The 23325-nt window shown below is 46.2% G+C and overlaps 1 protein-coding gene across 4 annotated transcripts; it reads right to left on the reverse strand.

Annotated features, from left to right (window-relative positions):
• Positions 1 to 10986: 10986 nt before the first annotated feature.
• On the reverse strand, positions 10987 to 23028 carry LOC102941079 (up-regulator of cell proliferation-like). Of its 4 annotated transcripts, none has more exons than XM_037898931.1 (4): positions 22241 to 22363; positions 21812 to 22015; positions 20759 to 20830; positions 10987 to 17580 (listed from the first exon to the last, which is right to left on the reverse strand). In XM_037898931.1, the coding sequence occupies exons 3-4, from the start codon at positions 20781 to 20783 to the stop codon at positions 12881 to 12883; spliced, it is 4725 nt and encodes a 1574-aa protein (XP_037754859.1). In that variant the 5' UTR covers positions 20784 to 20830; positions 21812 to 22015; positions 22241 to 22363; the 3' UTR covers positions 10987 to 12880. The 4 variants fall into 4 exon arrangements, with proteins under 4 accessions (XP_037754859.1, XP_043404768.1, XP_037754858.1 ...); XM_043548833.1 differs by lacking the exon at positions 22241 to 22363 and adding an exon at positions 20063 to 20229 and having other exon boundaries at positions 21812 to 22233; XM_037898930.2 differs by lacking the exon at positions 21812 to 22015 and having other exon boundaries at positions 22241 to 23028.
• Positions 23029 to 23325: the final 297 nt, after the last annotated feature.

Below are 23325 nucleotides of genomic sequence, written 5' to 3' on the forward strand. Positions count from 1 at the left end.
CCCTCCACCACACAGGGGCTGTTTTAGATTGGCTCATTTGGGTGCTGCCACGCTTAACTAGGCACCTGCCTACCACACTGCCACTTCAACACCGTTCGCTTTCAGGATCTTGCTCGAGGAGCCTATTGGCAACTTTAGGCATCTTTAGCATCTGGGCCTAAGTAACAAGTTCCCAGCAGACATATGGAGAAGTGAGATAAAAAACATCAAACACTCTTGGTGGACGGTTGCAACGTAACACAACTTTTATTCTTAGTGTAATGACCGAAGCCCCCAAATTATGAATGATCACTCTTCTTAGTAAATAAACCAGAGTCCCGTCCCCCTTTTTGTTCTCTGGAGGTGAACCAAAGTCCCAGCATGCCTTGCGTTTATAATTTGTTGTATTTCAGATGAACCTAAGCTGAACTTTAGCTGACCTAGTCTAGATACCAAGAAAAGGGTCACTTGTAATTGGTATGTGGCAGGCGTTTCCTGCGGTTAATTAAAATCATCTACTGTAAGATGCGTTTTGCTGATCAGGAATTGCTCTAACCAACGTTTCCTGTCATAATGACTTGGTTACAGAGATCTTTTGCAGCTGATAAAATAATGGATGGTTGAACAGATGCTGTTAACTTCTCAGCTGATAAGTTGGAGACGGGTCAGAAAAGAGCCATGAGAATCATAGATTCATAGATACTAAGGTCAGAAGGGACCATTATGATCATCTAGTCTGACCTCCTGCACAACGCAGGCCGCAGAATCTCACCCACCCACTCCTGCGAAAAACCTCTCACCTATGTCTGAGCTATTGAAGTCCTCAAATCGTGGTTGAAAGACTTCAAGGAGCAGAGAATCCTCCAGCAAGTGACCCGTGCCCCAAGCTACAGAGGAAGGTGAAAAACCTCCAGGGCCTCTTCCAATCTGCCCTGGAGGAAAATTCTTTCCTGACCCCAAATATGGCGATCCCTGAGCATATGGGCAAAATTCACCAGCCAGATACTACAGAAAATTCTTTCCTGGGTAACTCAGATCCCACCCCATCTAACATCCCATCACAGGCCATTGGGACTATTTACCATGAATATTTAATTACCAAAACCATGTTATCCCATCATACCATCTCCTCCATAAACTTATCGAGTTTAATCTTAAAGCCAGATAGATCTTTTGCCCCCACTGCTTCCCGTGGAAGGCTATTCCAAAACTTCGCTCCTCTGATGGTTAGAAACCTTTGTCTAATTTCAAGTCTAAACTTCCTGATGGCCAGTTTATATCCATTATATCATCAAAGGATTAGAAAACCTGCCGCATAGTGACCAACTCAAAGAGCTCAATTTATTTAGCTTAACAAAGAGAAGGTTAAGGGGTGACTTGATCACAGTCTATACCTATCTACAGGGGGAAAAATATTTAATAATGGACTCTTCAATCTAGCAGAGAAAGGTCTAACACAATCCAATGGCTGGAAGTTGAAGCTAGAAAAATTTGGACCGGAAATAAGGCGTAGATTTTTAACAGTGAGAGTAATTAACCATTGGAACAATTTCCCCAGGGTCGTGGTGGATTCGCCCTCACTGATAATTTCTAAATCAAGACTGGATGTTTCTTCTAAAGATCTGCTCTAGGAATTATTTGGGGGCAGTTCTCCGGCCTGTGTTACACAGGAAGTCAGACTAGATGATCACAATGGTCCCTTCTGGCCTTGGAATGCATGAATCCATTATGTAAATCAGATGCCATGAAAAGAGGTTCACAGTCCACAGGTCATTTCCTTTGTCTCTTTTCTGGAAAGCCGCATAGTCTATAAAGGGATTCCTGTTTCTATAGAAGTGCGCTGTAATAGACAAAATAGTGTAATTGATAAGGAATATACATAAATGTACTGTAATTGGTAAGATTCATAATGGACAAAATGGACAAGGAACATCTGGTGTAGCAGATGTGTTCTGAAATCAATGTAACAGCTAACCAGTAATCTACTGATTAATGTCTAAGCCTTAAAAGCTAATTTTGATTGCAAATTTTCCTAGTGGTAATTATGTAATTACAGCTGTCATTGGCTTATTGATTCAAAATCAAATCAAATCATGAGAAAGGATTGTCTTTGTTCTACACCAGTATATAAGGGGACATAATTTTAGGAGCTAGCTGGAAGAATCCAATGCTGCTAAACTGTTGTCCAGACTGGTTTAGTATAGTTCTCTGCAAACATCTATCCAGAGTGCAGCGGCAGTCAAAAAAGCTTAACAGAATGTTAGGAACCATTAGGGAAAGGATAGATAATAAAACTGAAAAGATCGTACTGCCTCTATATAAATCCATGGTACGCCCACACCTTGAATACTTCATGCAGTGCTAGTCACCCCATCCCAAAACATATATTAGAATGGGAAAAGGTCCAGAGAAGAAAAACAAGAATGATTATGGGTATGGAACAGCTTCCATTTGAGGAGAGATTAAAAAGATGAGGATCTTAGAAAAAAGAAGACTAGGGGAATATAGTAGAGGTCTATAAAATCATGACTGGTGTGGAGAAAGTGAATAGCAAAGTGTTATTTATCCCTTCACATAACACAAGTATTAGGGGGCACCCGATCAAATCAATAGGCAGCAGGTTTAAAACATACAAAAGGAAGTACTTCTTCACACAATGCACAGTCAACCGGTGGAACTCCTCGCCAGAGGATGTTGTGAAGGCCAAAGTATAACTGGGTTAAAACAAATTAGATAAGTTCACGAAGGATAGGTCCATCAATGGCTATTAGCCAAGATGGTCAGGGATGCAACCCCGTGCTCTGGGTGTCCCTAAGCCTCCAACTGCCAGCAACTGGGACTGGACAACAGGGGATGAATTGCTTGAAATTGCCCTGTTCTGTTCGTTCCCTCTGAAGCGTCTGGCACCGGCCACAGTCAGAAGACAGGATACTGGGCTAGCTGGACCATGGGTCTGACCCAGTATGGCCACTCTTACGTATACTTTTCCTTTCTGTATTCTGCTGTTAATTTTTGACTAATAATCTCTGATTAAATAATCCCAATTGTGGCAATTATTTGACATCTTTCTTAGTTATTGTTGTTATTTAAATTCAAACTGTTTAAGAATTGCTCAGCCATCAAGATCTTCTAGAAAAGGCAGGACAGAGGCCTGAAAGAATTAAAAAACCCCTCAGACATCTAATTGTGGGGTTTCTTAAGACTTTCTAAATAGCCCGAGGAAAGTCAATATCTGCAGCCTTGCACCAGAATGTACCACTGGTGTAGATTGAAGAGACTTCCCTTTTTCCCTGTCTGTGAATGAGTGAATTGAAGTATAGATGTCAAATATTAAGATATTATACTATTTTGCCCGATAGAGTAGAGGGAAAAATAGGGAACTAGATGGAATAAACTACTGTGATTAAATGAAGTTATATGGGGAAAAGGGAAGTCGACTTTAAGTAGGCTTGGCAGAATTGGAGTTTTTTAAAATAATTTTGATGGATTTTTGGTGATTTTTATCAATTTGAGGTTTCACTATTGCGAGGGTATTTTGGGGGAGGGCCAGACAACAGCGGGGGTCAGACAGTGATTATATAAAGACAGTAGATGTTGAGATGCAAAAAGTTAAAGCTTTATAACCATTAAAACAGAAATGGTCAACATCACATGTCACAATGTGCAAAGTCAATAGCCTTAAATCAAACTCTGATAAAGCTCGGGCAGGAATTTTCTTACTTTGCCTCTTTGTAAATGTTGATGATTATGGATGGAAATATGTTTCCACCGGTTTGTGCGGGTGGGGTGAAATCGACATTTACCCACATTTACTGATAATAATCTAGTACTTTCAAACCTATTTATAGCCTGTCTCTGCTTTGGGTTAGGGAAGGGATGGCTGGATGGGGCAATGGCTCCCTCTTGTGTCCCGTAGATGGAGTCTCTCCTCAGCCAGGATTTTGGTTAGTTTGGCTTTCTGATATTGTCCTATCGCGCCGTTGAAACAGTTCCTTCCCCTGTGTAATCTCACCCTTTCTGCACTGCATTTCACCGGCCGTCCCGTTACCCAGTTATCTGCATCTTTTAGCCTGGAGCCCTTCACAATCCTCCCACACCAAAACAATTTGGTAGCGTCAGTAAATTTCCCCTCTCACTCTTCACCCTGTAATCCTGGGCCATTAACTAAATATTGAACAGTGCTGATCCTATCTGTGATCTCTGGGCCCCCTGTTAGCCCACAGCAATTGTTCCCCCCCCCCCCGCCACACCTACAGCTGTGCCCCTGACAGCACCGAACTCCAGGGCCGACCTCCCGGGCAACCCTGCGCTCCCCACTGGCCACAGCTCCCCCTGCGTCAGTCAGCACCGCTGCAGCCTGCCTCCCTTGTGCAAGCCCCCCCGCCATGCAGCCCCCCAGCCACCACCTGCATGTCCGCGGTTCCTTGCCTCGCAGCTCTCCATTGCCCCTCCCCTCCCCCCACGCAGAGGGATCAGACTCCCCCACAGGGCAGCAACAGGCCCGTGTTCAACCATCCAGTTTTCTAGGGGATCCTTTTAAAATTAACGTTCCCCTCCCCCCACTGGGAAAAAACCAACTAAATCCCTCTCCGTCCCGGGTGGTCTCAACCGTCAGAGCGCCCCGCAGACCCCAGCTCTCCCAGGCCTGTGCCCCCAAACACCAGCTGCAGGATTTCAGCTCTACCCTTGCCCCTCTGGAGGGGATCCAGCCGGAAACAGGCCCCCGGCTCAGACTCCAGCCCACCAAAGACTTGCCCTTTCCCTCCTGCAGACAGACCGCTCCACTGAGGTACGCGGCTGAGGGTTCGGTTGCCCTGACCCCCGCCCTCTGGGCTTCTTGAGGCTGGGCCTATTGCTGTTCGGTCACACTGCGAGGGGAACCACGTTTAATCCCCCCGCCCCGACCGGCAAAATCGAAGTGAGTTTTAACCTGAACGTTTGCCCTGGTGCTGTGGGCGTCCCCCAGGAGGATAAGGGCAGCTCGTTCATGGGAGCAGGGCGGGTCGCAGCCAGTCTCTCCTGCGGTGACAGGTAATTTACTAGTCATAGGAGCAGTGACTTGACCAGGGGGCTCTGACACTGCAGGTCTGTGCTCTCACCAGGACGCTGCTGGCAACTCCGCGTTGGCCTTGTCTCAATCCCTCCTGTTGGAGCTGCTCTGCTTTGTACAAATCATTAAACGGCCGAGGGACGGGAACCTGGGTCTGTCGTATCCCAGGTGAATGCGCTAATCGCAGGGCCACGGAGCCTTGCTCCTTCTCAGCCCCAGTGAATATTTCACAGCCTCATTGAATATCAGGGTTGGAAGGGACCTCAGAAGGTCGTCTAGTCCCAGAGGCGAAAGTAAGCCGGTACGCCCCGCTACGGCGTACCGACAAGAGCCAGTGCACCGTACCGGGGTGGATCGGCTTCCGCAGGTGCAATTTAAAGGACCTGCGGCTCCCAGCAGGCTCCGGGGACCATTTAAAGGGCCCGGGGCGGTAGTGGTGGCTGGAGCCCCGTCCCCGGAGCCCTGCTGCCGGAGCCCTGGGCAAGCAATGGCAGGGCTCCGGGGATGATTTAAAGGGCCCAGGGCTCCGGCCGCCGCTACCGCCCAGGGCCCTTTAAACCGCTGCCAGAGCCCCCGGCTGCCGCTGTTACCCCGGGGAGGGGGAAGAAGACACTTGCCGGCTCTGACCTCCCCCAGCCCCGCCCCTTCAGCCCTGCCCCTTCCAGGGGCCAGAGCCAGCCCCAGCCCAGCCCCATACCGGTAAGTCCCTAGACTGACTTTCACCCCTGTCTAGTCCAATACCCTGCTCAAAGCAGGACCAGCCCCAACTAAATCATCCCAGCCATTTACCTCGTTATACAACATAGAACAGGTTCAACAGGGATGACCAAGAAAACTCCAACCCAGAAGAGCCATGGGGTTAGCCCGGCCCCATAGCATGTAGGAGTACCAGGTTCAAATCTCAGCTGTGCTTGATTTGCAGCAGGAATTCGAACCCTGATCTTCTGCACCTCAACTTGGCAGATCTGGATATATATATTTTTAAACAATTTTGACGGTTAATATTGCTGTTTGTTTTTAAGCATTTTTTCTGATTTTTATCCAGTTACATTTTCATATTTCTGGGGAATCATGCGGGGTTGGACGGTAGGAGAGGGTCAAACAATAATTATTTAATGACAGTTGAGGTTAAGGTTCAAAAAGTTAAAACTTTATAACTCTTCAAACAAAATTATCAACATCCCATGTCACAATGTACAAAGTAACCAGCCTCAAATCAAGCCCTAATAAGCTTTCATGCAACGTTTGTCTGTAAATTTCAATGACCATCGATGGAAATATATTTTTGTCGGCTTGTGTGCGTATGGCGAAATCGCTGTTTACTGACAGAAGTCTCGTCCTTCCAAGCCTACTCATACCACAGGGGAGTGCCCTAACCCCTTGGACATTCGCACCATGTTCCAACCTGCTGTCCTTTGTCCTACTTGTGCGCAGAGAACTCCTGCGGGGCCACACCGGTGAGGAAGGTAGGGGAATGCCTAGTTTGAGAATCCCTCTTCAGGGTCGCGGGGGCACAGGAGAGGCCTCCAAACTCTGGGTCAGCATCAGCAGCTGGGTGTTGATTTAGTTGGGGGTTGGTCCTGCTTTGAGCAGGGGGTTGGACTAGATGACCTCCTGAGGTCCCTTCCAACCCTGATGTTCTATGATCCTTTTCTGTGATATTCAACATGTGTCTTTGCAACTGGTTTGACAGGATGTCCCTGGTCTCTCTGACAGAGCAGCAGCAGGAACTGAATTCCTGAGTAGAAAACAATTAGAGTAGTGTGTGAAAAGGGGAAGGAGAGGGAGTGTCTGCTCTGTGGTTTGTCCCATAGATGAATTTTGTTCCTTAGGGGCCACTGAACTTTGCTGTATCAGCTACCAAAAGGGAAGCTTTTTGCTCCTTCCTGACTGCGTTTGCAGCCGTTTTACAACGGCACCAGGAAATGCCCATGTGCTGTCCCCAGCTGCTCTGGTCCCCAGCTGAACTGTCCTTTCAGAAGGGCTCTTTGTTTTCATGGCCAGAGTTGATTTCTTCCAATACTTCTTGTCCTGTTTGGCTGCAGCTACGAGTCACCCTGGCCAGGCGTCTTCAGCTGTGTGTTGAACTTCCTCCTGTCAGTGAGCGAAGAGGGGAACGGCAAAGTTAGAAATTCGCTTTTCTTTGTTCTAAATCAAGATCTGTTCAAAAATGGAGCCTGCTACTCCCGATTTTAGCCCCTCTTATTGGCTGTGTAAAAGCATCAGGGTACCCGCAGTGGTGACTGACGTCAGGCGGCAGTACCGTACTTAGATGTTCCTCCCCTGCCTCAGTTGTTTATGTCCCAACACTCACCCTCCAACCAAAGTGAATTGGAATGTCTACTAAAGTCTCCTTCCATGTCTAATGTATTTTGTCCTCTGCACCATCCAAACTCATGGCCTTATGGGTAAATTCTTCCCTCCATTTCCCCATGCATATTTCTCCAGCATCTGGGCCAGCTAACTGTCCTGTGTGCTGCAGACTGGATGTTCTCTGTCCTCTCTTCACTCCCTTCTCCCTTTCCTATTCCCATTGACCTCCGTGGGGTCACTCCAGATTTACACTGGAGTCAGAGATCAGAATCTGGCCCTGCTCCACTGGCATGGGTGGAGTCACTCTGGATTTACACCTGGGGTCATGGAAAGGAGAACCTGGTTCTTCATCTCCTGTCTGAAGTTAACCTGGCCAGTCTTTTCCTGTATCCTCATATCTTAGCTGTCCTCTCTCACTTATTTCTCCTCTTCTGCTATAGATAGCCTTGCTCACCCTTTCTACCTTTTCTTTTAAGGGTTGTTCCTGGAACTGGATTTGGGAAGGATCCTCTCTGCTGATTTTATTTCCTATTTGAATCAGGGATCCTACCATGGAAACCCTTGTTTGGAGCTAAGGTCACTTAAGTGCAAAACCCGCCCATGCAATTCCAGGGATTAAAAAAGGAAATGTCTAGTTAAAGGACACATGGTTAACTTAACTTACCATACCACCCACACGTCACGTTAAGCTAGTGCCGCCTGGGTGCGCTGCCAGAACAAAGTCCCATGAACGATCAACAGATGAAAAGAGACAATGCGCACATCGCATTCTGCTAGCTCGCATTCTAATGCAAAGTCTGAACTCTGTCTCCGGCAATGTTAACACACATTTATTTTTGACACCTCTGCCCTGGTTAGGTGTAGGATATGTTGTGAGAGTCTGGACTTGATGTTTGGAATTAGAAGCGGCTGGGGGTGCTAGGATTCCCTCTGAGATCTTTTTCTACTCAGGTTATCTAGAACACCTCATCCTGTTCCGGGAGAATGCTCCGTCCAGTTCTCTGGGGTCCAAAAACTCAGTTCGACTCCAGCTTGTCACTGAGCCTACTTTATTAGGCAGCGGGGGTTAGGTACAGGGTGATAACATAGTTCCAAATCATGTCTCACACTTCACAATTTATTGACGTTTTTGCTAGTTACTACTTCTTGAATCTAGTTGGTTTGGACATCATATTGCTCATGTAAGGACCAGTCACTCTGCAGATGGTGGAAGGACCAACTGCTTGTGTCCTCACCTTGTGACACCTAAGACAGAAAATATCATATTGCCTCCATATAAATCCATGGTACGCCCACATCTTGAACATTACGTGCAGGTTTGGTTGCCCCATCTCAAAAAAGATATATTAGACTTGGAAAAGGTTTGGAAAAGGGCAACAAAAATTATTAGGGGTATGGAACGGCTGCTGTCAAGGCTGATTCCCCACTCTGGCACTCCGAGTGCAGAAGGTGGGGGCCCGCAAGGATTCTAAAAATTAATACTGGCCACTCCAGGCTTGTATTAAACTCCCAAGGTTACAGTTTCTCTCTGACCTTGGATGGGTCGATGCTGCCACCACCCAAATGCAAAAAAACCCCCTTGAAACCAGAAAGGCGCACTTGGGAATTCCTTCCTGTGGGGTACCCTCAAGCCCTTTCACCCGCACTCCGGGGAAGAGCTGAGAAAGAAAAACAAAGGAAATCAGCTGTTGCCACTAGCTAATGAAACATATCCACAAACCTCTTCGGACACCAAAAATCCAATTCTGTTCTTAACAAAGATAAATTTTATTAAAAAGAAAATACATCTGGAACTTAGGCTTTTTGCTAGATCTTAAAAAAAAGTTACAAAAATTAAGCATCAAGATCGCTCTCTTGAGGTTCAGCTTAAAGGTTACAAGCAAAACAAAAGCATCTGGAGTTAATACAGAGGAGTCCACAATGAAAACTAAAAGAAATAATCCTAATCACATCTTCCTAGGCATTCCCTGAATTTACTTACATTTCTGGGGTTCAGTTTAGGTAGGATCTGATGGTTTTTCATAGCTGGCTTAAAGCTTCTCACAGCATAACTGCTCCCTGTTCCCCTCTTTCCCGGAGAACCACAACACACAGGCAAAGGGAAGGGTTTTTTCCCCCATTTTAAAAAGTTCTAGCCCTCCCATTGGCTCTTTTGGTCAGGTGCCCACTATTTTGGTCAGGGCTTGTTAACCCTCTACAGGTAAAGCAAGAAGAGAACAGCTACCAAGAGGAATTTTATAGCTAACTGGCTGGCTGGGTGTCCATAAAAGGGAGCTACCCCCATCCCCCTTCATTTATCACAGCTGCCATATGAGGAGAGATTAATAAGACTGGGACTTTTCAGTTTGGAAAATAGATGACTAAGGGGGGGATATGATAGAGGTCTATAAAATCATGACTGGTATGGAGAAAGTAAAGAAGGAAGTGTTATTTACTCCTTTTCATAACACAAGAACTAGGGGCCACCAAATGAAATGAATAGGCAGCAGATTTAAAACAAACCAAAGGAAGTATTTCTTCACACAACGCACAGTCAACCTGTGGAATTCTTTGCCAGAGGATGTTGTGAAGGCCAAAACTATAACCGTATTCTAAAGAGAGCTAGATAAGTTAATGGAGGATAGGTCCATCAATGGCCTCTGTTTGCCAGAAATGGGCGACAGGGGACGGATCACTTGATGATTACCTGTTCTGTTCATTCCCTCTGGGGCACCTGGCACTGGCCACTGTTGGAAGACAGGATATTGGGCTAGATGGACCTTTGGTCTGACCCAGTGTGGCCATTCTTATGTATATTTTAAGCATATCTGTTCCGGCTGGTCCCAGTTATCGCAAGTAGCTGGAAAACACCGTCTCCAGCACACAGCCTCTCACACCCTTGTTTACAGTTTAACCTTGTGCTCAAATCAAGCTATCTGCAAGTTTACTCAAGCCTACAATGGGATGTGTGGGGACCATCTCGTATCTCTCCTCCACCCACCCACCCTCGTTCCCACTCATCCCAACTTTCTCACACAGTCACCCAATTTGTACGTGCAATTGCTGATGGCTTCCAATTGCACTCTGCTTGCAGAAACCATGTCCTGCTCTCCATGCCAGGAACGTGTACCTCACTTAAAATCCCTCTGGCACAACACTAAGCATTCCTATTGCACTGTGGGCAGGTCTACACTACCCGCCGGATCAGCGGGAAGCGATCGATCGATCCCCGAGCGCTCTCCTGTCGACTCCAGTACTCCACTGCTGTGAGAGGCGCAAGCGAAATCGACGGGGGAGCGTCGGCAGTCGACTCAGCGCTGTGAAGACGCTGTGGTAAGTCGACCTAAATACGATAATGTTCTGCCAACGTTCTTAATCCAGCCGGATAGTTATACGGTGTCTTGTTTTCTTTTGGATTCTGTTCTTAAAAGCGGAAATATTGTTCAGTTTCACTGGGCTCCTGCAGTCTGCCATATTCCTGGACAGGATCCCATCCTCGCCTCCAAATTCCGGGCCTTTCGCTCTTTGCACAACAGAAGTCGTATGAAGGAACCACAGAGACACCAGATCTATTTATCTATTTAAATGCCCATGCACTCCGTATTATATCAGAAGATTTCAGATTCATCAGCTTGGAAATGACAACAGGGAGTCCACTGAGAATGTGATAGCAGCTCTACAAGTTTATTGAAAGGGAGGCTCCTATACACTACAGTTAGACAACGAACATTGTGAGGGCCAGGGCCCAAGGCTGGAACTCATGGAAGAGGGTGAATGGAAGTTCTGCTTCGTCTCTGAGGGACCAAGCATATGTGTCGTGGTTACACTCCAAGAGAAGAGGTGGAAGATGAACAGACCCTTCGTGGAGAACCTTGCTTGAGCTGGACTTTTGTTTAGACTTTGGTTTACTTGGACTTTCGTTATCAAAAAAAAAAAAAAAGGAGGAATTGAGTGAAGTGGCCTACGTTTTCCAAGATTAAAGTAGGACCGTTTCACAGTGCACACGAGACAGCATTTCACACATTTTATTAACTATATTTTAATAAAACCTGTGTATTACAATTGCATTTAACTCATGGCCAAAAGCACTGGACAATCAGGTGAGCAGACCTAGTCAGCTTTGACATCTTTACACTCGTGACTATAGAGAGACTGATCTGCTTTCCCAGTGCTGGCTGATTAAAAAGGGAGAGAAACCCAGAATTTCAACCCTGCTGAGTATAAGAGCTCTGTCAAACTCCGCGTCACAAACACTCTACGTCTGTGAAGTTTAGTTCTGTCCTGGACCAGAACTTCTATCCTCTGGATTTCTTGAGCAGTTCAGCGCTGCAAATATTAAGTACTCTGTACTATCAGAATTTATGTCAAAGTTTAGGAGATGCCTCCAATTTGGATAAGCAAGAACGTGTTAGCTAGGATTTGGACAATTAAGATTTGATTACATCTAAAACAGGGAGCTTAGAGGTAGTTGATAAATGCATAGATCTGCTGTATAAATGGAGTGTAAAAGTTTTTACACTTTTTTACAGGACTGGCCTGTTCCTTTGGTGTATTGGAGGCTACGTCTGGATGCCAAGCTAGGAGGGTGATTCCCAGCTCAGACACATATTGGTGCCGGCTCGGCAGGGGTATAAATAATTGTGGAGCCGTGGTAGCATTTTTTTTGCTGATGTAGCTATGCTGGCAAAAAACCCTTCTTTTGCTTGGGGATCTGGTACAAGCTACACTAGCAAGAGGACTTTCTTAGTGGTATAAACCGAGTACACTTGGCCAATACAGCTATGCTGGTGCAGATGTCTCACAAACCTTTCAAGCGTACACAGGGCCTGCAACCCATTAGAGAATGAGTTGCACAGTTGTAACGAAGGCTTTGGCTACGCTACAGAGCCAATGTCGGCACAGTGTAGACGCACCGTATGCTGATGTTTCCATTTTTCTGCTGGTGTAGGAATGCCACCTCCCTGGACAATGTTAGCCACAACCACAGATGTGCTCTTCTGTTGGCATTGCTGCATCTACACTGGGTTTTCCCCCAGCATAGCTATGTCATATGTGGGTGTGTTTTTTTATTTTAATACCCTTGACCAACACAGTTACGCCAGTATAAGTTTTAAGGGTAGACCAGGCCTAACTTGTTCTGCAGAATCTTTCCCTGGTGATGAGATGTGAGAAGGGAACAACTCATAGAGCCCGGGCTGAGGTTTTTCAGGATTGTCAGTTAGACAAAAACAGCTTTTTATTGGCCACTGGAGCACGTTTGATGCTTATCGGGAGACGGTGAACCTTGGGGATGCACAATGCTGTCACGCCACACCTTGAAAGATGATGTTGCACTCCTATTTTGATGTATCACATAGTTTCGTGATGCAAAATAAAACCAGTTTTCTTGCTTTCAGTCTCCATTTGAAAGCTGCAAATTGTACCGGAGTTTTCCATATTTCCCACAGATTACAAACACACACACTTTTAAAGAATATTAAACAAGTACCAGAAGTTACCGATTGTTGTTCTGCCGAATCGAATGCACTGCCATTTACATGGATTTTCTCAGCGTGTTGGTTATTTCATTTTGAATGCTTCCTCCAGGCTCTCCAGAGCCTGCTCTTTGGTTATTTTTTCCCAGTCCCCTGGGAGATCAGCTGGTTCAGCATGATACCTTTCAGCAAATTCTTGATTGAACTCCTTAAAAACAAACTTCCAGTAATCAGAGGCGTTGATGCTGGGGTCCGGCTGGATGCGCCAGTTGGGAAAAATAGTGCGATAATCTTTAAAAGGATGATCCTTCCATTGTGTCTCCGGGCACTGGAATATGCAATTGGAAACCACAGCAGAGGAGCATAATTCATAAACTAGTATGTTTGTTTCAATGCAGTGGTACGTCCCTAATCCTTGAGGCCGATGTACCGATGCAAAATGCTCCTTATGATCAGTACCTACTGCCTCACACGGGACTTTACAGAATGGACACTGCTTCCCACAGCCAAACACTCGCTTGAAGATTTCATCCTGGGGCTTCACTGACAGAAGGGAGAGTTTAGACTCAGTTTCCAAATTTTTAAATTCAGCTAAGATTTGTTGCTCCAGTTGAGAAAGGGAAGTCTGAATAAAAGCAGTGAATTTCCCAGTGTTAACTGTGTTTATAAACCGTATCCCCACTAAGCTGTCTTTGGAAATGACCAGATCTTTCTTCAGCACTTTGCAAAAGTTGTCTATAAAGGCCAAGACTGTGTTAGCCTTATCTTCGGAGTTTTCCAGAGCGCCCCTGACTCTCTCTATTACAGTGGATAGAATCTCTCTCTCCAAATCTTCCAGGCCTTCGTTCTCACTGTAGTGATCAACCAGGTGTCTCTGTATCCCGGTTTTCACAAAATCTTCATAGTTTTCAATATATCTCACATAGTTGTAAAAATCATTTTCCTCCAACAATTTTTTCTGTGTGGTAAATTGGAAAAAGCCTCGGCTGGCGTAATCAATGGACTGTCCACTTCTGAGAATGTCATCTGATATTGCTATTCCTAGCCTCTTATTCATATAGTCCACCAGGGCAGGCTTCAGGCACTGGTCACAGAAATCCCTGGCTCTCTTGTGACTTACCTCTTTGTCAAAGTAAAGATCTTTCAGGATGGAGAAATACTGAAGTTTAAGTTTCTTCTGACTTTTCTGAGGGTCCGTTTCTTTCATAAAATTATCATGGATTTCTTGAAACACACGAGCAGCTTCTCCCAAAATGTGAAGCTTCAGGTCAACTTCAAAGCAGCCACTAGTGTGAAGTTTTGAAACATCCTCCTGTTGGAGTCTCTCATTGATCATACACAGCAATTCTCTGCAATAGATTTCATCATAGTCTGCTTTGGAATTTGCTTTCTCATCAATGTAAGCAGAGCACTGGTGCATTAAGGATGTAGCAAGTTCCTCTGCTTTACGCCAGTTTTCCTTTGTGAACAGTTCCTTCAAAGTTTCGGACCATGCCAAATCTAAGTGTTCTTTTTTCATTGTGAAAGAACTCATTGAATAATGTAGCAAGCTCCCAGCTTCTTGAGGCATCAGTCTCCCTCGAATCTCCAGGTCCTCTTCCAGCAGGCTTTGCATTTCTTGAAAAATGGTTCGCTTCATTGAAGAAAATAACGTTGACTCGGACAACACCCCTCTCCACATTGCCTGGAATTCCCGCTCCAGTTCCTCATTGTTCAGTTTACGCTCGCGACTCCTGCAGTCTTCCAGAAGCTTGTCAACCTCTTGTTCAATTATTTTCCTGAACTCAGCCTCGCTATTGTAATACCTACCATGGCGCTTTCTATTGTTCTTTGCTCTCTCCAGCTGTTGGTGTGAATAACGGTGAAACGTAGCTGTCGTGCTTTTTGTGCTCCTGACAAAATCTTCTTTGATCTCTAACATATGCGTGGCTGTTGCTCCACCTTTTATATATTTTTCCAAACACTCAAAAATCTTGTCTTCTTCATGCTGCAGTTTCTGCTGGCTTTCCCGACTTAACTGGGTGAAGATCTCGCTCTCCAGTTCCTCTGGTGCCTGATTCTGGATGAAAGTTTCTTGTTCGGACAGCCAGAGATGCATCTTCTTTTGGAATTCCCATGCCAGTTCAGAAAACTTGGTAGACAGCTGGTTATAGGCCTCCGTGGCAAGGGGGTTTCTGAAGCTGAAGCAGAAGTTCTCATGCTTCAATGCATTCCACAGACTCTTCACCCATTCAATAAACTGGGGAACGTTTTTGGGAGGAATCTCAACTGAATGGATCCTTATCAACTGAAACAGGTGTTTCTTCAGCTTCCCCATGCTCTCACTGTATTCCAAGTTCACTGGCGCCATGGGAGGGACTCCGTGCCACAGGCTGGGGAGGTACCAATCTTGTATTTCTGGATCATAGTCCATAATATCTGAGAATGTCACTTCTTTGTGTAGTTTTTCCATCTTTGCTGCAGCTTTGGTCATTTCATTCAGCTGCTCCAGGAGGTGCTTCCTGTCCCTCATGTTTTGTCCATGCGCAGACATATCACTGACATTGTGATGCACAAATAAACACTGGGGTTTTTGCCTGATTTCCTTTATTCTGAGAAAGGCATGGACCATAATTTGCAGAACATCCTGCATTTCGGTGACTTTCTCCATGGCCATGTTAACAATTGTTATGTCGCTCAGTCCAATCACCAGTGTGGCCAGCTCACTGTCATGTTGATAACTATCCTCCAGCTTGGCTGGTTCAGGGGCTTTCAGGCCTTCTGTGTCTATCACCAGGATGAAATCACAGCCCAGGTCCTCCCGAAAGTTCTCTGCCACTTTAATGAGCGACATGAAGGCTCCTCGTGTACTTCGGCCACTGCTCACTGCAAACGGCAGGCCGAACATGGTGTTGAGGAGGGTGGATTTCCCAGTGCTCTGCACTCCCAGCACCGTTAGAACCAGCATTCTGGACTTTTGCCCCAGTTTGACATGGAGCTGGGTCAGAACATCTGTCACCCACTGCAGTGGGATGTTGGAGGCATCTCCATCGATCAGCTCCATGGGAAACCCTTCCAGCATCAGGTCAGCTGCTATGCCTGGGAGACGGGTGAATTGCTTTTCGTTTTCTGCCATTTTGCCTTCCTTCACCATTGCGTGTTCGGCCTCATACAACTGCCCCAGCTCACGCATGAAATGCTCCACCCCTAGGGAACCGGCAGAGATGAATTCACCCAGTTCTTCTAGCTTTTGTGGGTCACCTGCCAAAGCATTATACTGAGCTTGTAGTCTGGAATGTTCATCCTTAGCAATGTGATCCAGCGTATATTTCAGCCATTTGAGGAAGTGATGTTTTTCGACTGCAGTCAGTTGCTCTAGTCCATTGATAAATTTAATCAGCCCATCGTTAAGCTCACAATTATTTTGCTGGGCATGAAGCTCTGACAGTTTTTCTTTCAGCTGCACTTTATAGTCTTCAGGAGGGACAGTCCCTTGTTCTTTCATTCTGCACAGCTCTTTTTCAACTTTAGTCAAGGTATTCCACAGATCTCCTTGGAGTTTCAGCATTTCTGTCTTGCAGTTGGCCACATCTCTCATGTTCATGGTAATTTCTCTAGCCCACTCGCTTCCGCTCTGACATTCCTCACAGTCCTCATCTACCAGGACACCTAATTCACGTGCTGCTGTAGCCACGGCTTCCATGTTTACTCTCTTGTTAGAGGAGTTCATTATGCTTCGTATCGTGTGCTGGAGATTTTCTACAAATTCTGTCTCATTTGTGGTGTTGCTTTTCTCCAGCACGTTTAATTTGTTCAGTTTCAGCACTGGGGCTAATTTACTAAGGAAACCCAGAGTTTGACTACATTTCTCAGCCTGGGCACTGAGGATGAAGTAGAATTCGGTGGCTGAGCCCTGCAGAGATGATAACAGTGCATATTGTCTCTCACTGATGCTCTCAGTAACTATGAACACTGCTGAGGAGACCTCTGTTAAAAAGCTGAACTGCAGCCAGTACGACTCAATGTCTCCGTGCAGATTTGTAACCGCGACGGGTTCTGGGAAAAGATCTAAGCTCTCCTTCCCCGAAGGGAAATACCAGGAAATCTCCACCAGCCCATCTGCAACTTCCCGAGGGACATTCCCAGACTCCATGTCATGATGGATGAAGAAATCATGGTGCTGCTGGGAGGGGCTGAGAACCTTATTGAGGAGTTTGGACTTGGAGAAGCTGCAGCTCCCCATCCGCACAAAGGAAATGGTTGGCATTGACGTGAGCACCAGGCTCTCCTCTCTGAACCCTCTGCTCTCTGCCAGGGAGTGCGGCCTCCACTTCCTCACAATGTCCCTCATGGCCCACAGCAGTAGGGTGCACTTGGGGGTGTCGAGGGTGGGTAGCAGCAGAGGGAGGGCAAACTGGCACATGGACATTTTGGACAGGATCTCCTGCTGTAGGAAACTGTCTGAGCAAAGCAGAATGGCACAGAGAACATCGAGGGGGTTCAGAGAAGCTCTAGCATCCATGTTGCTATGATGAAGAACATTGCCACCATCGCCTTGTCCCCCGTTCTCCGCACTGCTGGCTTGGTCACCAGGTGCTCCCTGCCCAAGGCTCGTGTTTCTGGCTGTCCCATTCAAAGCCATGACCTTCCTCATAAAATGCCACGGTAAATCCCCTAATGCCCGAGGAATCCAGTTCTGTAGATTTTCTTGGTTTATTTCTTGGAGATCCCTCAACCCCAGCTTCATGCTTCTGTGCTGCTCCATCTTCAGCGTGACCAGGAGGTTCTGGAGTGCTCTCTTTCTCTCTGCAGAAAGAGGTGAAAGCATGAGCAGGTTTCAGAACTGATATTTAAAATATAGAATTTTTTTGGCAAGTCTCTTTTGACACTGAACATTGGTGCACACTAGGGGTGGTGAAAACTGTGGTCTTCACTTTCAAGCACGAGCGAAAGAGAGGGAGAAACCACGTAAAAGATTTTGGAGCATGAATGGATGAAGAAATGATCAAAGAAGCTAAACTTTTCAGTTCTATTCCATTACCTCTTCTATTCCTTGCAACCTGTTCTGTTCTCTTTGTGCAAATTTAAAGAAACCAACCTACCAACCAACAAACCCAACCCACCAAAGCAAACAACCCCAACCAACCAACCAAAATAAACTCTTTGCCCCAGAATCTTCAAAAATATTTAGGCCCCTAATTTCTATTGATTTTATGCTTCTCTCTCACTGAACATTTGCAATGAGTCATCCCCCACGCTCTTTTCTCCCTCATAAAAGGACAGTCACAGCAGCAAATCCTTTCAGACAGCTCTTTGCAACTTGAGATGTGAAACCCAAAGCACACAAAACTTGTGCCTAATTCTGCATCATTTAATGCGGGTGTTTCTGTTTGGATCCAATTGGTTCCAAGCTGGTGGAGAACCGAAGATGTACAAACAAGGGTGTTTGCTTGCTAAGGTAGTTTCTCCATACTTAGCTCACTGATTGTTGTTAAACAAGGAAATAAATAAGTTGGCAATTGCTAAATGCATCAAGTTGTGCTAACTTTGAAACTACATCTTTAACAGTTATAAGGATTTTCAAAACCACCTAGGGGATCTAGGCGCACATGTTATCTGGTGCAAGGATCTCACAGCTATGAGATATAATAACAGAAAAAACAATTTGGACCAAAACCTTCCCTGCAGCAAGTGAGGCTTGGAGCAGGGTAGGTTACTTATGGTCTGGGGAGGTAGGAATCCTTTCCCACTAGATGTGATGTTATCTAATTAGAGTATGATCATGCAAACCACTGTTGCTACCACTGTTATATAATTGTAACAAATCTTATATAAAAAGTGCAACACATGACCAGAAAGGGTTAAGCATCCTGCAGGTTAATTGACCCAGAGTCAGCCTGTAGAGACATGTTAGAAATGGTAATTAAGGCCGTTCTATGGTAGATAGGCTAGAACTTTGAAATGCAAACTTATATTGTTAGAAATTAGAGGTAACGCTAATTGTATGTGTGTACTCATCTTGTTAAATGTTAGCCATGTAAACAGTGTGACAAAGCTCTGTCCTTGCCTCCGTGGGACCCACGTTTCCTGGCGGATTTCGCTAGCCTCAGAGGCTCACTGTGACCCTCCACGTAGCCCTTCTGTCTCTAGAGTCAAGGGTCACAGTCTCAGGGCCTCCTTCCTTGTGCCTGATATGGTGTGTACTGCTCAGTCTCTCCAACAGCGCAACTTCCTCCCACAGCTCCTGACATGCGCACCCACCTGACTAACTGGGAGGCTTTTAACTAGTTTCAGCCAGCCCCTGATTGGCTTCAGGTGTCCCAATCAACCTAGTGTTCTCCCTGCCTTCTGGAAAGTTCTTAATTGGCCCCAGGTGTCTTAATTGACCTGGAGCAGCTGCCATTTAACTTATCCTGGTACCAGGGATTTGTTTAGCCTGGAGCTAATATATCTATCTCCCACTACTTTTCTATAGCCATCTGGTCTTGCCCCCTCACAACAGACAGTTCCTGTCTGCCACTATAGCTACTGATTCAGAGATCAAAAGGGAATATTAACATTTAGATGAATCTTGAGTGCAATAATGTCATTGTCTAGATGCTGCTTAATAGATAAATTATCTTATGTTGATCCATGTAGTTAATTACTGGTGAGGTTTAGGAAACAGAAGGTTACTTCAAAAGCCTATTGTTCACCCAGGACTGTGGTCGAGTGGCTGCTAGAACACTATATAAAAGACCCTTGGGTCCTGATCCTATCATCTCAGATCTGCTTAAGCTTCTTCAGGGGAAGTTTGAGTCGCAAGATTGAGATCACAAACCTAAGCTGGAACACCCTGAATATGATATTGGACATTGGACTATAACCTATGAACTAAATTCTAAAAACTCTTTGCAACTACAAAGCTCACTACATCTCTGCTATGAATCTGAGTGTCAAGACTGCACTCATGTCTGTACATATATTGATCTTTTAACCTATACACTCTCTTTTCTTTTTAAATAAATTTTAGATTAGTTAATAAGAATTGGCTGTAAGCGTGTATTTGGGTAAGATCTGAAATATTAATTAACCTAGTGGGTAATGTGTATGATCCTCTGGGACTGGAAGAACTTTTTTTATATGATGCATAAGATTATCAGTAATCATATTTAACTTGGGTGTCTGGGTGGAGGCCTGAGGCTGGGTTACTTTAAGGGGACTGTGTTGTTGGGTTCTGGGTAACCAGTGAGGTATTATAGGAGCTGTTTTATGCTGGCTTGGTGAATCTAAGCATTGGAATATCCACCAGCTTTGGCGATTGTCTGCCCCGTTCTTTGCAGCTCACGCTAATTGAGTGACCTCAGCTGGCTTCCCTGGGACTCCGGTCACACTGGGTTGAAGAGAAGAATCACTTCCCAGCTGTTCTTGCAGCCCTGAGGTTGAAGTAATATGGGCCCCTCCTGCATTTTCATTCTGCAGAGAGAAAGTCCAGTGCAAGGGTGGACTCTCAGGCTCTGCCTCTGCTCCCCATACAACCCTCCACCTCCTTTCAGTGTCCAGGTGGATTTTTCTAATGTCCAGGGTTTTTGCAGAGCAGATATTGCTGCTCTGAAAGATCCCCGACTGGTCTATTTCCCAACTGGTCCGTCCCTTCCTTGCATCCACTGTTGATTGGTCCATTCCCCTGCAAGCCACAGCTGACAGACCCTGCCCACCCAGGCCCTGGTTCCCAGCCCTGGGGAGGGGGATCCTGCGGGGGGAGGGGGGGCTAACTGATGGCTGTCGCTGCATCCTGGGTTTGCGTCAGCTGCCCTGCTACTGTGACAGGGCGTGACACTGCCCCCCACCTCCAGTGAGTACCCCCCACCACAGATGCCCCCTCCAGCACCCCCAACTGTGCCCCCAGCTCTCTCCCTCCCCCCCAGTTTTCCCCTGCTCTCCCCCTCCCCACTCTGGCAGTGTCCTCTTTTTGAGAACCTGGAACGTTCATAAAAGAAAATACCTTTAAGAAGTTCTTCCCCCACCATCTCTGGGTCTTGGTGAGTCTCTGATTCCTGGTCTGGATTTGAACCACCTAGAAAGACATTGTGGGTACTTAAAGATCCTCTTGATTAATTTCTCAAATGCATCTTTTTTCCTAGCCACACAAATAAACCAACTCCAGGAGTGGGAGTCAGTCTCTAATTTCTGCAAAATAATCTGACAGGTGCAGTGAATTTCTCTTGAATTCTTGGTTCTTAAAGTACATCCCGCAAAGTGCAAATCTGGATGTTTTGCAGCATTGACAAAGAACATTCCACATTAATATGTGTGTATTTATGTGGGTGAGACACCTCTGATTTTTCACTCTGCTTTCAAATCCTATTTTAGATCTTATTGTGACTGAGTAGGGAGTATTAACCTGGTAATGCTGCATGGGAGTTTTACTAGTTTGTCTTCCGCTAACATGGGGCGTGCCTCCGTTTCCCTGGGGTACTGCACCGATACTGGATGGGGATGGGAAACAAGGGGGTGACTTCACTGAGGGATGATACTTGACAGCCAGCATGTAAAGGATGGCGGCTGCCCTTCGTAACCTGAGCCCAGGAGGGGGCTGGGGCCAGGTGACACCTTCTGCCTGGGAAATTGGACAAAGGCTGGAGGAGGGGCCGGGGTGTGTGGCTGGGCGAGGCAGCAGGACGGGGTTTCAGTTTGGAGCTGGCTGGGGAGACGGAGGGAGGCCCAGAACCCGGGACCTGACTGAGGGGTCCTGTTTTCTGTACCTACAAGCTCTGTTTTGGACTGTATTCCTGTTGTCTAATACAGTGCTTCTCAAGCTATCTGATGTGGGAGACCGGCAATTTTATTTTCCAACATGCACGCAGACCGGCAGCCGATGGCTCGCGGACCGGCACTTTGAGTAGCACTGGTCTAATAAACCTTCTGTTTTACTGGCTGGCTGAGAGTCACGGTGAATTGCAGGAAGTGGGTGGTGCAGGGCCCTGACTTCCCCCACACTCTGAGACACTTATTCATTCCACACTTTCGTAGTTTAGCCCGAGCAACATAGTCTCACCTTTCTTTGTTTACGCAGACTCTCAGCTTCGCTGGGTCAGTGTAGCCACATCAATGTATTTTTTGCTTTGTACCAAACGTGGCAAGAACAAAAGCTCACTAAGCAGAGGAGACGTATCTCTTGACGTAAACAAACAGGCGAAAAATCCAAATGTTTTTTTGCTTTTGGTGAAAACCAGGAGAAGGAAAAGAGTAAAACCTGGAGCTGAAGAGGGAGTAAAGATTACCCGAAACGTATACAAATACATCTAAAATCGAAGTACTAAAATCGAAGTACTTTCTGGAACCTTCTTGCATGACTAAAGTATATGAAGAATTAAATCCATATTTTATCTAGGCTCATGCATGCACACACACACAGGACAAAGCAAAGTTGCAGAGGAGTGACAGTCAGAGAAGGGGTTTTATCCCTCCAGGTCTTGTTTCTTACCAGATCCCGTTGTTTTTGTCAATCTCTCTGCCAGGTCTTCCTGGTTTATAGCCCTCAGCACCTTCCTAGTCACCTCCACACCATTCTCATCCTCGGAGCAACTGAGCAGCTCCTCCGTTAGGGCTCTGGGGTCTGCCACCCGCAGTGTGCTCCAGGGGATGTTTCCAGAGCCTTCTTGCAACTGAATTTCACTCAGTTTGGATTTAAATGTCTCAAACTCTTCTCCCAGGTCTTCCAGGGTTCCCAGAGGACGATCTGTCACTGTCTCCTCCATGCTGCTTCCTCAGAAGACGGACCACAGCCTCAGAAACTGCTTCTAGGCATGAAAACAGGAAGCTCAACAATGATTTATTCTCAGAGACCAGCCAAAAATGAAACTAAAAACTCTCCAGTGCACACTGCATGGAACAGCCCCCCTCTCCCCTCCTTCAGAGCCGCTCCACCCAATGTGCATTGGACCAGGGCTGTGCATTTCGCTTTACACCCCAAATTCAGAGCCCCAAACGCTGAGCGGACACTTCTGATATTAAGGAGCTACTTGTTGGTAGAGAAGTGACAGGTTATTAAGCCTCATTTCACCACATTCATTCAGCGTCTGGGCTAGACTCGTGCCCGCCAGATGGAGTCTTTCCGGTCGGCGGCTTCAGAGAATGACTCCTGTCTAAATGAATACCAGGAGTAATGGAGCAGAAGTCACACCTTGTGGAACCACAGACTGTTGCTTCGGTGTAGGGTGACCAGACAGGAAGTGTGAAAAATCAGGACAGGGGGTGGGGGTTAGTAGGCTTCTATATAAGAAAAAGCCTCAAAGACCGGGACTGTCCCTATAAAATCGGGACATCTGGTCACCCTACTTAGGCCCAGTCTACACTTAAAACATAGGTCGACTTCACTCTGTTGCTCAGAGGTGTGAAAAATCACCTCCCTCTGCCTCTATGCCGACCTAACAGCGAGAGGGGTTGCATCTAGGTCAGCAGTGCTCAAACTGTGGGTCAGGACCCGAAAGTGGGTCGCGACCCTATTTTAATGGGGCCACCAGGGCTAACATTAGTCTTCCCCACCACTTGGGGCCGAAGCCTGAGGGC

Source organism: Chelonia mydas, chromosome 6 (assembly GCF_015237465.2).
Source record: "Chelonia mydas isolate rCheMyd1 chromosome 6, rCheMyd1.pri.v2, whole genome shotgun sequence".
Lineage (NCBI taxonomy): Eukaryota > Metazoa > Chordata > Testudines > Cheloniidae > Chelonia > Chelonia mydas.

Excerpts from the sequence above, each read along its gene's own strand:
- LOC102941079 (XM_037898930.2), bottom strand. The coding sequence starts at position 22,514 with ATGGAGGAGACAGTGACAGATCGTCCTCTGGGAACCCTGGAAGACCTG. Across the intron at positions 20,831-22,240 it reads GACAAAAACAACGGGATCTG|GTGGTTCAAATCCAGACCAG; the intron begins GTAAGAAACAAG and ends ATGTCTTTCTAG. Across the intron at positions 17,581-20,758 it reads GGGGGAAGAACTTCTTAAAG|AGAGAAAGAGAGCACTCCAG; the intron begins GTATTTTCTTTT and ends CTCTTTCTGCAG.